The sequence below is a fragment of the Micropterus dolomieu genome, unplaced genomic scaffold (assembly GCF_021292245.1).
Source record: "Micropterus dolomieu isolate WLL.071019.BEF.003 ecotype Adirondacks unplaced genomic scaffold, ASM2129224v1 contig_13978, whole genome shotgun sequence".
Taxonomy (NCBI): Eukaryota; Metazoa; Chordata; class Actinopteri; order Centrarchiformes; family Centrarchidae; genus Micropterus; species Micropterus dolomieu.
In genome coordinates this window covers 9,176-22,971 of record NW_025742964.1, presented here as the reverse complement: position 1 = coordinate 22,971, position 13,796 = coordinate 9,176, and the positions used below count along the sequence as shown (strand labels likewise).

At 44.1% G+C, this 13,796-nt stretch overlaps 1 protein-coding gene across 2 annotated transcripts; it reads left to right on the top strand.

The window, feature by feature from the left end:
• The first annotated feature begins 676 nt into the window (after nucleotides 1–676).
• Nucleotides 677–9,254, top strand: LOC123966680 (mitotic spindle positioning). Of its 2 annotated transcripts, XM_046042817.1 has the most exons (6): nucleotides 677–697; nucleotides 3,439–5,539; nucleotides 7,173–7,256; nucleotides 7,313–7,476; nucleotides 8,185–8,223; nucleotides 8,814–9,254. In XM_046042817.1, the coding sequence occupies exons 2-6, from the start codon at nucleotides 3,565–3,567 to the stop codon at nucleotides 8,901–8,903; spliced, it is 2,352 nt and encodes a 783-aa protein (XP_045898773.1). In that variant the 5' UTR covers nucleotides 677–697; nucleotides 3,439–3,564; the 3' UTR covers nucleotides 8,904–9,254. The 2 variants fall into 2 exon arrangements, with proteins under 2 accessions (XP_045898773.1, XP_045898772.1); XM_046042816.1 differs by lacking the exons at nucleotides 7,173–7,256; nucleotides 7,313–7,476; nucleotides 8,185–8,223; nucleotides 8,814–9,254 and adding an exon at nucleotides 5,964–6,889.
• The last annotated feature ends 4,542 nt before the right edge of the window (nucleotides 9,255–13,796 follow it).

Here is a 13,796-nt window from a genome sequence, read left to right as displayed (position 1 = left end):
GGGGGGGGGGGGGGGGGGGGGGGGGGGGGGGGGGGGGCTCAGAGATCGAGAGAACCTGGTTCCACAGGAGAGGAGCCTGATGTATCTTTATACTGACAGCACACAAGGGCTTCTGATTATAGACAAGAATATGATTATCAATATAATTTAATAGAATATTTCCATGGACAGGGTTGAATTAAACAGAAACCAGAACTGTAAATGCAGAGTCACATAAAATGAAGAAACATGTCGAGCAACAGAACATTTAACAAACAAACATCACTGTGTACTGTGTTACTGTTAGTGAAGAGGGCCGATCCAGAACCAGGACCCTGACCAGGACCCAGGTTGCTGCTTGTACCGGTTAACTGATATGTTACATGTATTTATATTATGACTGGTGCAGCTTCTCTGTGTGTAGTTTAGCAGTTTCAGGCTTTTATCTCCCAGAATGCTCGAGTGATTGAACAAGGACGTTTCCTCTGTGTCATATTTCAGTTTAGTTCAAAGGTCAGAAAGAGCTTCAGTTTACGAGGCTGGGGAGTTATGTCCTCACAAGTACACAAGTACTGTGTGTGTGAGTGCGTGGTGGGCGGGGCCTGTGTGTGGTGGGCGGGGTCTCTGATTGGACGATAGAAGCTGAACTTTGTCACATCAGTCAGTTATTATTCAGTCTGAAGGGTTTCTGCTGCTGATGACAGGAAACTGATCTCAGGTAAGAGAAACATAACAAATAGTATCTTAACTAATCGTCTTAATAATAAAAACTCTAATATCATCTCTGAAAAACAACAACATGAAGAAAGAATGTTTGACTGCAGCTTGAGAAACTCGTCTCTTCTGTCATAAATTATTGATCTAATTTCACTGAGGAGGAGTTTGGTAAATTTGTGTATGGATCAGACAGACTCCTACAGGCTGCAGAGGTCTGAACAAACAGCAGTTTGTTCTGATGGTGGCGCTTCAGTCATTAACATGTTCAGATGTCCGTCTGAGGACGTGTGTTGGACAGACAGAAAGACAGACCTCTGACCTTCTCTCTCTCTGTCAGTCTGATAAACAGCCAGAGTTTGTGGTTATCAGCTGACAGCAGCAGTCAGACTGAAGGCGGGGCTTATCACTGACACACAGACACACTGAGCTATGATGCTAACACAAAGCTAACTGACCAGACGCCTTGTCTGGAGTCATTTGAAGCATCTTCAGTCTCAGAATCTATAAACCTGCAGAAGATGAGCATCCGGAGCTCTTCGTGATGATGTTTTATGTTTCAAATTAAAAAGAATGTAAAACTAAACTAAGCCCCTCGCCCCCCTCTTCCTCCTCACAGCTATGACCAATCCTGTGGTCATAAAAAGTCAACTATGACTCCCAGGGTGCATTTCTCTAACAATCACAGAGCTTTAAATTCTGTCATGCAGCAGCTGGAAGCTAAAAGATGAAAAGTTTAGAAGGTGAATGTACTTTCTGGTGCAGTCTTTAGTGACTTCAGTAACCATGGCAATGTGTTGAGAATTCACTACCACACACACCTCTTTTCCATAGCAACGGCAGCTAGGGCTCATGGGTGTTGTAGTATTTAGAGAGAATTGTTCAGAACAGTAACCCGCTGGCTGGTTTCTGTGTTTTCAGGAGTTCCATTAAAAAAACATTTAAAAGAAGCTGAACCAGAAAACATGTGACCTTTGACCTCTGACTGAAGGAGGAAGTAGTTTGGTTTGTATTTTAACCTTTGGCCGCGTTCAGACTCACTTTGTTGTTTTATGAGCTGATGAATCTGAACACACTGCTGATTATTACACGTTTCATCTCAGTGAATCGTTTAATAATACAGATTAGAAATACATAGATATTTAAATTCAGATCTGATGAGATGTCTCATAGACGCAAGTCTCCGAATATATTTAAAACATTCATATAAAAACAGTAAGAAATAAATCAGAAATAAAAGACAACCAGACTTTATCTTCTACATATAATTATTAGCCTTTATGTCGCTGCATTGTTGTGGATCTAATTTACACTATGATGCCAAATGTTTTAGGACACCCCTCTGAATCATTGAGATCAGGTCTTCCTGTCACCTCCATGGCCACAGGTGGCTAAAACCAAGCACCTCGGCTGCAGACTGCTTCTACAAACAGCTGTGAAAGAACGGGTCGCTCTCAGGAGCTCAGTGAGTTCAGGCGTGGTCCTGTGATAGGCTGCCACCTGTGCAATAAGTCCATTTGTGAAATTTTCTCATTGCTAAATATTCCACAGTCAGCTGTTAGTGGTGTTATAACAAAGTGGCGATTGGGAACAACAGAAACTCAGCCACGAAGTGGTAGGCCTCATAAAATCACAGAGCAGGGTCAGCACATGCTGAGGCGCACAGTGCGCAGAAGTTGCCAACTTTCTTTCTGAGCCAGTTTGGTGTGGAGAACATAATTGGCCTAAACAGAGTCCCGACCCCAACCCGATAGAACACCTTTGGATGAATTAGAGCAGAGACTGTGAGCCAGGCCTTCTGGTCCAACATCTGTGCGTGACCTCACAAATGCGCTTCTAGAAGAATGGTCAAAAATTCCTATGAACACACTCCTGAACCTTGTGGACAGCCTTCCCAGAAGAGTTAAGCTGTTATAGCTGCAAAGGGCGGGCCAACTTCATATTTAACCAGACAGGGTGCATGTAAAGGCAGGTGACCCCAAACCCTTGGCAATATAGTGAATATTTACTTTGTGGATATGAAATTTTGTTTTATTTAGTTATTTGTATACACAAATACATTTACAGTCAACACAAACACACTTTTACCTGCATTCACTTAAATAAACATGAAGTTAATAAGAGTCTGTGCAGGAGAGAAGCTCCAGAGCAGCTGAAACTGATTTACATTAAATAAAAATAAAAAAGACGACGACAAAATAAAGTCATTTGTTGATGTTAAAATATGAAGAAAGCAGAAAAGATGAGCAGTTTGTTAGTTAAACAGTTTGTTGAAATAATGATGGATTAGACTTTAATACAGAACAAGAAGGAAAGATGAATTTATTATTATTAGTTTACTATTTTCTAGTAATAACATCAGCACGGTGCTTCGTGTTTTTCATCAGTTAATAAATACCAGATCGTAGTGAACTGTCTCAGTTTCCTGCTGATTAATATTTAATTGTATTAATTAATTGTATAATAAACTTGACCTTTGATTCACATCAGATTGGATTTTTCTAATATTAACTTAATCACTTTAATCACTGGAGGTTGCTTCAGACGTATTTTCATCCGTTAATAGGAGGCTCACCTGTCTGTCTGATCCCCTTGTAAAGGCCAGACTCACCTGTGTGATAACACGGGGGTTGCCGTGTTAACGTGTCCTTAATATTTTTACCTCATCTAGAGATGACTCCTGTGCTGCGGAACAGAGGGCCTGTTGTTTCCATAGTAAGAGACCTGTCTTTTCTGTTGTTTCAGAGACTCTCAGCAGGCGACCGGCAGGACGTTCTAACTTGTCAGAGTTTCCAAACATCAAGCTCCATTCAGCATCTTCCTCCCTCAGAACCTCCACCCCCCGCCGGCTCCATAGCACCCCCAGCAGCCATGGACAGCACCCCGAGAAGGTGGGTACTGAAGCCTCTTTCCCCCCTGCTGCAACCGTCAGATCTGCGCACCATCGCTGGCCCCGCCCGGGGCGATTTCCCTGACCTGGAAGAGCCGGTCTTCTCCTCAAACATCATCTCCGTTGGTGGTAGTCTATCCTCAGTCGTCGTCTCCTCACAGCAGGGTGACGGGGCCACAGATGTGGTGGTTCAGGCTCGGCAGGTTGCAGTGTCACAGGATGTAGGGAACACCAGTGATGAGTGGCATCCCAGTACCTCAAGCAACCCCAGCAGTCCAAGCAGCAGCTCGGGCTCTCACTGCGGTTTCTACTCCTTCGTGGAGGATCCGATGAGTCCTGAGGCTGAGATGAATGAAGCATGGATGGTCTCACCACAGCGACAGACTCAGCTGGCGACCCTGAAGGAGGAGAAAGGATTCAAACTACAGACCTACACCAGCAGCAGGAAGCCGGAGAGTCTGTTCTCAGAGAACAATGGAGACTTGCAGTACAAAGTGGATCTGAACAATGGTATCGAAGTGGTCCAGGAGGAAGAGGAGAAGCAGCTTCGGAAGGAGATCATTCACAGCCAAGCACCAAAGAAAAGCCAAACATTCAAAGATCAGCTGAGTGCTCCTGAAGATCAAGATCTGAGCAGATCTGCAAACAAATTGCTAGAAGGTTTCAGTGTAAGTTACAACCCTGTCAGCTCCAGACCAGAACCTCACCAACCTACTGAGCTCAGTACCATAGACAAGGAGCAGATCAACTTCAACGCTGCCCGGCAACAGTTCCTGAAGATGGAACAGGACCGGCTGACTGCACTTCTCAATCCTCCGAGGTCCTCAAAAACACATCTGAACAAGTCTCTGCAGCCAGATTCTGATGTGTCCTCATCAAAGCTGGTGGAGACAAACCACAGTGTAGAGGTAAGCAACGATAAAACGCTTTTTAAACCACCAGAAAATGAGAGCTACCCAGAGAGAAAGTTGATGGTGTGCAGGACTGAGGAGAGTCTCAGCCGACAGAGCAGTGTGTTTGAGGACCTGGACACTTGCCTGGATGAGCTGTCGGTGGAGGTGGGTGGTGGTTACACCAGCGAGCAAGGCATGTTCAATGACAACGCTCAGCCAGAGAACAGGATTAGCAAGTCCATAAGCAACTATGAAACCCCGGTTGAAAGGGAGATCCGGTTAGTTCAGGAACGTGAGGAGAACCTACGACGCTCTCGGGGGCTGTATAGTGATTACAGTGACAGCAGAGCAGAAATGGTTGAGATCAAAACCAAACGTTTACAATCTCCACTCACGGCTGTCAAAGCCAAAGAGAAGAACCGAGTGAGCTTCATCATCCAGCGTGAGATCCAGAAGGAGAAGGAGAAGAAGGAGGAACCTCAGCAGCATGGAGAGACCCTGGGACGATACCAAGATCCTCCACAGGAGCTTGAGGATGTAGAGAGGAAGTTTGACCAAAGAGACAAGGACAAGAGGACAGAAGAAAGACCTCAGTCTGAGTCTCGAGATGCCAAAGTCTCACCAGCACCTTGCTGCCCTCATCGTCATCCCAAAGAAACCGAGTTGTACATCAGCCAAATGAGTTCAGCTCGTTCTTCCTTCTCTGTGAGGGAATCAAAGGGCCAAGAAGCAAGAGGTTCTCACCAATATCGAAAAACTTATTCATCCTGCGGTTCCTCCTCCTCTCCCTTCTCCCCAACACACAGTGACACGACCTTGACCAAGCCTCAGTCCTGGAGGGAAAACCTGGAGTCTACCGGCCTGCAGGCCAAAGGACAAGGAGCTCCAGATTTCATCGAGAAGGAGATTGAGGAGGACTTGAGACGGGAGCAGGAGCTCAGGGAGCTCAGGGAGCGGAGGGAGGCCAGGAATGAAATTGATCGACAGCTCTTTTCTCCAGCTACTCTGGTGGAACAGGCAACCAAGATGACCATCAGTCAGTTCTACCCACCTGTAAAAACAGGTATGTAGTCCTTATCAAGGCTGGATTGAAGTTGTGCTTACAGGGACTGGGTTGCACCACCTCTTCATAAATCCATCAACAGGTTAGAACGTCCTTCTTAAATTTTTAGGAAGTACTAGCTAGTTTCAAACTAGTAATTTACTAAATCCCATTGCAGAGAGCGGGAAATGCCAAAGCTGGGCTAAGCGGCGGTATTTTCTTGTTATGTTTCATTATTCGCATCATTTGAGGGTTTTTATGTGAAACATTTTCAATTTTCATCAATATTAGACAACATTTTGATCTAGAGTTGGGTCAGATATGTCATCTATTCCTCTTTTACTAATGTCAAAATTTTGACTGCAGGCACAACAGGCAGAAGGTGTGTGCATGCAATTTTGCTAAATTAAGTCAGGTGGTTCATTGACAAAAAACACTATTTCAGAGTCCGGCAGCTTCAGAATCCAGCAGCTTCAGAGTCCAGCAGCTTCAGAGTCCAGCAGCTTCATTCTAGCAGCTTTAGAGTCCAGCAGCTTCAAAGTCAGCAGCTTCAGGGTCTAGCAGCTTTAGAGTCTAGCACCTTCAGATTCTAGCAGCTTCAAAGTCTAGCAGCTTCAGAATCCAGCAGCTTCACAGTCCAGCAGCTCACTCTAGCAGCTTCAGAGTCCAGCAGCTTCAGAGTCTAGCAGCTTCACAGTCCAGCAGCATCACTCTCGCAGCTTCAGAGTCTAGCAGCTTCAAAGTCAGCAGCTTCAGAGTCCAGCAGCTTCAAAGTCAGCAGCTTCAGGGTCTAGCAGCTTCAGAGTCCAGCAGCTTTAGAGTCCAGCAGCTTCAGAGTCTAGCAGCTTCAGAGTCCAGCAGCTTCAGAGTCTAGCAGCTTCAAAGTCCAGCAGCTTCAGAATCCAGCAGCTTCAGAATCCAGCAGCTTCAGAGTCCAGCAGCTTCAGAGTCTAGCAGCTTCAAAGTCAGCAGCTTCAGAGTCCAGCAGCTTCAGAGTCCTGTAGCTTCAGAGTCCAGCAGCTTCAGAGTCCAGCAGCTTCAGAATCCAGCAGCTTCAGAATCCAGCAGCTTCAGAGTCCAGCAGCTTCAGAGTCTAGCAGCTTCAGAGTCCAGCAGCTTTAGAGTCTAGCACCTTCAGAGTCTAGCAGCTTCACAGTCCAGCAGCTTCAGAATCCAGCAGCTTCACAGTCCAGCAGCTCACTCTAGCAGCTTCAGAGTCCAACAGATTCAGAGTCTAGCAGCTTCAAAGTCTAGCAGCATCACTCTCGCAGCTTCAGAGTCCAGCAGCTTCAGAGTCTAGCAGCTTCAAAGTCAGCAGCTTCAGAGTCTAGCAGCTTCAGAGTCCAGCAGCTTCAGAATCCAGCAGCTTCAGAGTCCAGCAGCTTCAGAGTCTAGCAGCTTCAGAGTCCAGCAGCTTCAGAGTCCAGCAGCTTCAGAGTCTAGCAGCTTCAGAGTCCAGCAGCTTCAGAGTCCAGCAGCTTCAGAGTCTAGCAGCTTCAGAGTCTAGCAGCTTCAGAGTCCAGCAGCTTCAGAGTTGAGCTTCAGCTGGTCCAGCTGCAGTTTGTATAAATCCTTATCCGCAGAAATAGCAGAGGTCAACGCTTCAGGTCAGCTGACATCACAGCATGTCACATATCTCTCCTATCTTTTTCAGATAAACCTGTCAGTGTGTCCAGTCCATCTCCCCGTTCCTCCGCTCGTCTGCCCTCCATCACCTTCATCACCGCTCAGCCCTGGACCTCCTCACCTCCCCCCCCCCCCCCCCCCCCCCCCCCCCCCCCCCCCCCCCCCCCCCCTCCTCCTCTCGCCCTTCCTCCTCCTCCCCCCTCCCCTCCTGTTCCTCCTACTCCTCCCCCACAGTGGTCTGGCCGGTCCGCCCTCCTCTTAGAGGTCTGACAGAGACTCTGCTGCAGGACTTTGAGGAGAGACAGATCCAGCTGAGGCTGGAGGAGAGTTCAGTGAGTCATCAGTACATCCTGGCTCTTATTTTGGAGGTTTAGTGCTTCATCCTGTCAGAATAAACATTTTACTTTTTTTTTTTGACGGTAAAATCCATCTCATGATCCTTATTCAGTCTTAGACATTTTTAGAAAAAAATGGTTCCTGTTTACTGAAGTCTGACCGCTTTAGGTCCAAACTCTGAGCATGAACTGAAACACAAGAAGAGAATCAGAAATACTTTATTGATCCTATTGGTCCTGATTTCTTGAAACTAAACTAACACAATAAATAGGACTATTATTGGTGTGTCTCCATCATCACTGGATGTCTTCATTTTCCATTTGTGGCCTCTTGGTTCATGTTTACAGTTTGATTTGACCTTTGAATGAGACCTTCAATAACGTTTGTCTCCAGCTGCAGCTAAATGTCTACCCAGGAACATGAATCATAAAATAGAAAAACATTTCCTCTTTAATATATAGCATGGGTGCCGACATCTGTTCATTACCACAGATGACTTTAATTTAAAGTATTATACCCTGCAAAGGTTCTTCACCGGTTCAGATATCTGAGGTAAACTAGACTTTATTCAAACTGACAGGAATAATATTGGAAATGACCCAAAGAAGAGCTGGGTTGGGAAATGGAAACAATTATAAGAAACACAGGATTTGACCAGTAGCTCGGTTTGACTTCAGTTTCTCTTCTGGTGTTTCTCATTTCAGTACGCAGGAATCCAGCCGGTGGACGACGTGAATAACGAGGTGCAGCCTGACTTTAACTTTTCTGCCTGTTAACCAGCAAGTTATTGTCTTGTCTCATTGCTTCTTTGTCTCTCTGTCTCTTTGTCTTGTCTCATTGCCCCTTTGTCTCTCTTTGTCTTGTCTCATTGTTTCTCTGTCTTGTCTCATTGCCTCTTTGTCTCTGTGTCTCTTTGACTTGTTTCATTGTCTCTTTGTCTTGTCTCATTGCCCCTTTGTCTGTCTGTCTCTTTGTCACTTTGTCTCATTGTCTCTCTGTCTTGTCTCATTGCCTCTTTGACATGTCTCTGTGTCTCTTTGACTTGTCTCATTGTCTCTTCGTCGTATTGTCTCTGTCTTGTCGCTTTGTCTCGTTGTCTCCTCTTATTGTCTCTTTGTCTTTTCTCATTGTCCTTGTCTTGTCTCTTTGTCTTATTGTCTCATTGTCTTGTCTCATTGTCTCTTTGTCTTATTGTCTTTTATCTCATTGTTTCATTGTCTCTCTGTCTTGTATCGTTTTCTTATCGTCTTATTATGTTATTGTCTCTTTGTCTTATTCTCTCTTTGACTCTTTGTCTCTTTGCTCTTTGTCTCTTTGTCTCATCTGTATTCAGGTTGTTGAGTCAACTCGAGTTATTCGACATAAAAGCCAGCGTGCTCTCCGCTGGGAGGCTGGAGTGTTTGCGAACCAGGAGGACCAGTGAGACCAGAAGGACCAGATCCAGGACCAGGACCTGCAGGTGGGGAGGAGGCGGTAGAACTAGTTCAGATGGAGCGTCTCTTCACTAACAGGATTTTTTCAGATTTTTTTCTTCAGCTGAGACTAAAATGGTTTTAAACGCTCCAAAGATAAGGCTTCTCCCGATTGGTCCTCTAGACAAAAGCCCCACTCCTTGTCCAATCAGCTGCCAGCTGCTGAGTAGAGCCTCTGACAGAGACAATGTGCCTGATTCATATAGAAAAGAAATAAATTGAGTGAAGAAGAGTGATGAAGGTTTCGTTTTCATTGAATCACCTGACGTTTCTGATTATTTTCATGATTTAAAACTGATGCTTCAAACAATAGCACAAAGAATAAAACTTCTTATTCAACCTGTCCAACTGTCTGTTGTATCAGAAGAAACGGGGATGTAGCCTACACCACCTGGACCTGAATGTACCAAATACTACAAACTCAAGTTCACACTGAAAACCAGGTCAGTGGTTCAGACGTGAAAGTTAACATCTGCTCAATAAAAGAGAAAAGTGTTAGTACGAAGAAAAGTACTTTAAACAAATTGTTTAAAATGATTCACAGTTTAAATAAAAGTTGTGAGGAGATTCACATTGTTCCTCTGATCAACTTGGTTTCAGCAGGAGAAAGAAGAAGTCGAGTTAGTAACATGCATTGGATGAGGTTGATGAGGAAGCCAATGCAGAGAAGCTAAGACAGGAGAAATGTGATCTCTTTTCCCGGTCAGAACACGTGCTGCAGCATTCTGGATCAGCTGAAGAGTCTGATCAAAGACAACTCCATGGGTGCTTCTCAAGTCGCTTATTTATCGTTTCCTCGCCCCTCGCTTGAACCGAGGAGCTATGAGCGAGGATACACCAGTACATCCTTTGCGGAAGTCTTTTACTGACCGACACGCCCCCTTACTGGGTAGCTGTTACATTGATTGGACGCTGCAGCTGATCGGACTGATCTGATGCATCAGGACAGATAACATAAAACTTACGTGCATCACTGCAAAGTGATACACTCGAGTTTAACTGCAGGCTATATTTGATTTGTTTATTGATTCACTGTCTGGTTAAAATCTGAGTTCATTGTAGGTCTGAACAACACACAACTTTCTTCATTTAGGTTATTAGAATGATTTTACTTTTCTTTTATTTCTCCCATCAACAGTCAGAGAGTCTGTCAGCAAGAAACATGTTTTACATCATTTATCATCTTCTATTCAGTCACATGTGAGGCTGCTCATTCCTGTGTTTAGTCCAATAGAGGACAATAAATAGTAAACAAGTTAGGAGTCGGTCAAGTCACTATAAACTGCACTAAAGTCTCTAATGAAGCAAGCAAAGGAAAATAAATCCGCACATCCAGCCGATCTCACCTACTGCATCTGATGAAAGCAGCCGATGGCTCCGCGAGTAAAATCAGCTGATGAAAGTATGAATGAAAGCTGCTGCGCTAAAAAAAGCGTCGGATTGCTATAATGGAATGCAGTGATCGATCGGTGACGAGTGATTTGACTTGCATAAATTAAATGTATGCAGTACACTAGTGTTAAAGGATATCTGAAGAGGAAATAAACTGAAAGTCTAAAACTGAGTGTCGATCATTTCAATTTCCCTTAAACATAAAGCCAATAAAGACACCATGATCATATTCTGGGTTATTCAATAACGAATTTATGATCAGAAACAATAAATATAAATGCAGATAATATCAGCATTGTGCCAAGAGAAATGATCCTGTGAGCAGGACACACTGAAACCTATAATTCTTCATGTGCAGGTGTTTGTTAAACAGGTAACAGCTACAGAGAGATTCTGACACTTTATTAGTATCTGAACAGTGCACGTGTGCAGACACAAACTCCATTAAAAGTCTCTCCAGCTGTTAGAGCCGCCTGACAGCTGAACCGGCTGTGAGGTCGCTTCACGTGACGCTTCGGAAGAAAGGACGTCTCATGTCTCTAATAACATATTTCCTCGTTCCTTCTCTCCTGGCTTGGAAAAGACGCAAGTGAGGGAAACGTGGATGCAATTAAGAGACTTGAGAAGCACCCCAGGATTCCTCACAGTGGTGCTGGAGGCCAGGGTGATTCCATGCAGAGTAACTAGGGATGGGGATCGTTCATTTTGATTGATATTTGATACCCTTATTGAGACTGCTCAATGATCTGATTCTTTACTATTATTTGGTGATGGTTATTTGGTAAAACCAGGCCTGGTCAGGGCCTGAGGCAGGCCTGCACGGTGTGAGGAAAATATTCAATGTGCGATAACGTTGTTATATACTGAGATGACGTATGACTTAAACATACATTCAAGTGTGCATATTAACTGCCTGGTTGTTTTTAAATTATTTATAGGATTAGAATTTAATAACATTAATTTTTACAACAGCAAAGTCACTATAAATAAACTCAATATCTGACATCACAATACTGAGGGATGTTCAAAAAGAATAAAAAACTCAGTCTGGATCAGTTCCTCCTCCTCTCTGCTGTTAGTCACAGCCTGCAGGTAACGTTACCAGGTAGAAGGAGGAGCGGCTGGTTTGTCTCAGCCAGCAGCTGAGTTTTTAAGACTACAGACCAGTCTGTGCTCCAGACAGACAGCTTTCTATTTCGCTTGTTTTTAACATTTGGCTAATGCCAAGCTAACGTTAGCTGTGCTAGTTTAAAACATACACGATGTGACACTAAGGACAGAAGTGATTAAATGAACCCTTTTTGCTTGTTTACCTTACAGACAGGTGTATTTTACTCGTGAAGGTTTTATTGCATGCACTTAAGCTGATGATACACGGGGCAACTTTTTGAGCAATGTTGCTGGGCAATCTTGCTGGTGGCAAGTCCGACTATGTTTTGAATGGACAGCGGGGGTGCAGGGAGGGTGGCGGAGTGGTGGGGGAAGGGGATTACGGTACTAATCTTTACCATTGATGGCAACATTGCCTAGCCCCATTGCTCTAAAAGTCGCTCAGTGTATCATCAGCTTAAGTGCAGCTATACAGGGAGACAAACAGAGGAGCTTCATATGCTGAAGCTGTTTAATAGGTGGTTAAAAGTGGTGAGGCAGATGACATGAGGAGGGACAAGCAAGTTGTTCCTCAAACAGCAAGTGTGGCAGAGGACTCAGTTGTAGTGAGTAGGGTTAATTTCTTGGCTTTCATCGTAGAAGTATTGTGTGGTATGAAACAGACCAAAACTAATTTAAGGATCAGGGTCCGTGGGATAGGAGGAGTTTGTTAAAACAGATAGAAGGTTGAAAAACTGTGGAAGCCGAACGGAAAATGGTGATGATATTTAATCTGTTGATGTTTTGTATCCTGCAATGGTATGGCAGAAGTTTGGTAGGACAGAAATTAAAGAGGTCTGTGGATGGTTTTAAAGAAAACCCCCAATGAATATGCATACAGGAGACACGGCTTTGGAGTTTAGGATTCCAGGTTACATTTGTTTACGTAAGGACCGAGACGCTTCTGGAGGGGGTTCAGAGTTGGATCTGTTTGTTTGTGTTTCATTTGCATATTAATATAACACGCGTGACTGCGTGGCAAGTCAGCGGCACCTAATGTTGTTCAAGTCAACTATTAGCCTAAAAGCTTAAGGAAGAATGGAGAACGATGGAGAGAGGCGTTCTTTCCACAGTCATTAGGACTAGTGTGTCACACTCAGAGATGCAAAGAACATGTGCGACCAGCAAAAAGCTTTCAGCCGCCAACAATTCTACATCTAATGTGTTGAAGCATCTGCTAAAGCAGCACAGCAACATGAAACTTGTACAAAGAAAGTCAGAGTAGTTGGAGTAGAGGGAGATTTTGTCGGAATTGTGTTTAAGCGTGCTGTTGAGAGCAAGTGTTAGTATTTGGCGAATTAGCAACAAACTGTGCTGTGAATGTAACTCTCATGGGTAAAAGTACGGGTGGAGATAGTGATAGTTTGTCATGGCAGGATGTAAATAATAAGAGGAAAGGTAGGTGCGACAGTTCTGGAAGTTCAACCTATGGCTTAGAGGTGGGCGTCCAAAAAAGTGATCCCTGCTATAACATATGTGAGAAAGGAGGACGCACGAACTGAAAGGGAGACGGGGGGCATTTCCACCCACTAAAACTAAGAAAAGCAACTGAGAAAGAAATATCTGTGTCTGTCGTCTCTGCTCCACCTGAAGTGGCTGTGAGCTGCACTTTATCAGAGGCGCTTAAATTAACATGTGTGTGGATTTGTGGTGAGGTTGTAGAGGTCACCTGGCAGAGGAGGCATTATACATGTTTAATTTCAAAATCTATGTTTGGTCCCCCCCTCTTTCCTAATGTAAAGTTTTATTTTGCATTGCGTTCCTGGTTCAGCCCAGCTAGAAATTTTACGTTCCCAGAACGTTCTGAGAACATCCCCGCTGGTGTCAAGGACGTCGCCTGGTAATGTTCCCACAACGTTCCCAGACAGTCACGATGTGGATTTCTTTAATGGGTTTGGGGACGTTATTTGGAGGACCTTCAGGGAACATTTAGGACATTCTGGGAATGTTTAGGGGACAATTAGATAGGACGTTCCCTCTAGGACTCCACTACACTACATTCCCCTAACATTTTTTTAGCATTTATAGCTGTTTAAGTTACTGTTTGTTAACGGTAAATAACTATAGAATAACATCTTAGCTATAATATAAACCTGTTTACAGTCTACCTCAGTTATAAACAAAGAACAACTCTGTATGATATATTACGGCATTTATTAAGTTCAACTTTACAGTATATTAATGGCAGGAGTGGTTGCCAGAATTTCATTGCAAAAAATGAGCTACATACAATAGGCCTACATCAGGCCATCAAGTTGGTGGCTACAAATTTTACAGTCAACCACTTAAATTAACGTAAATTG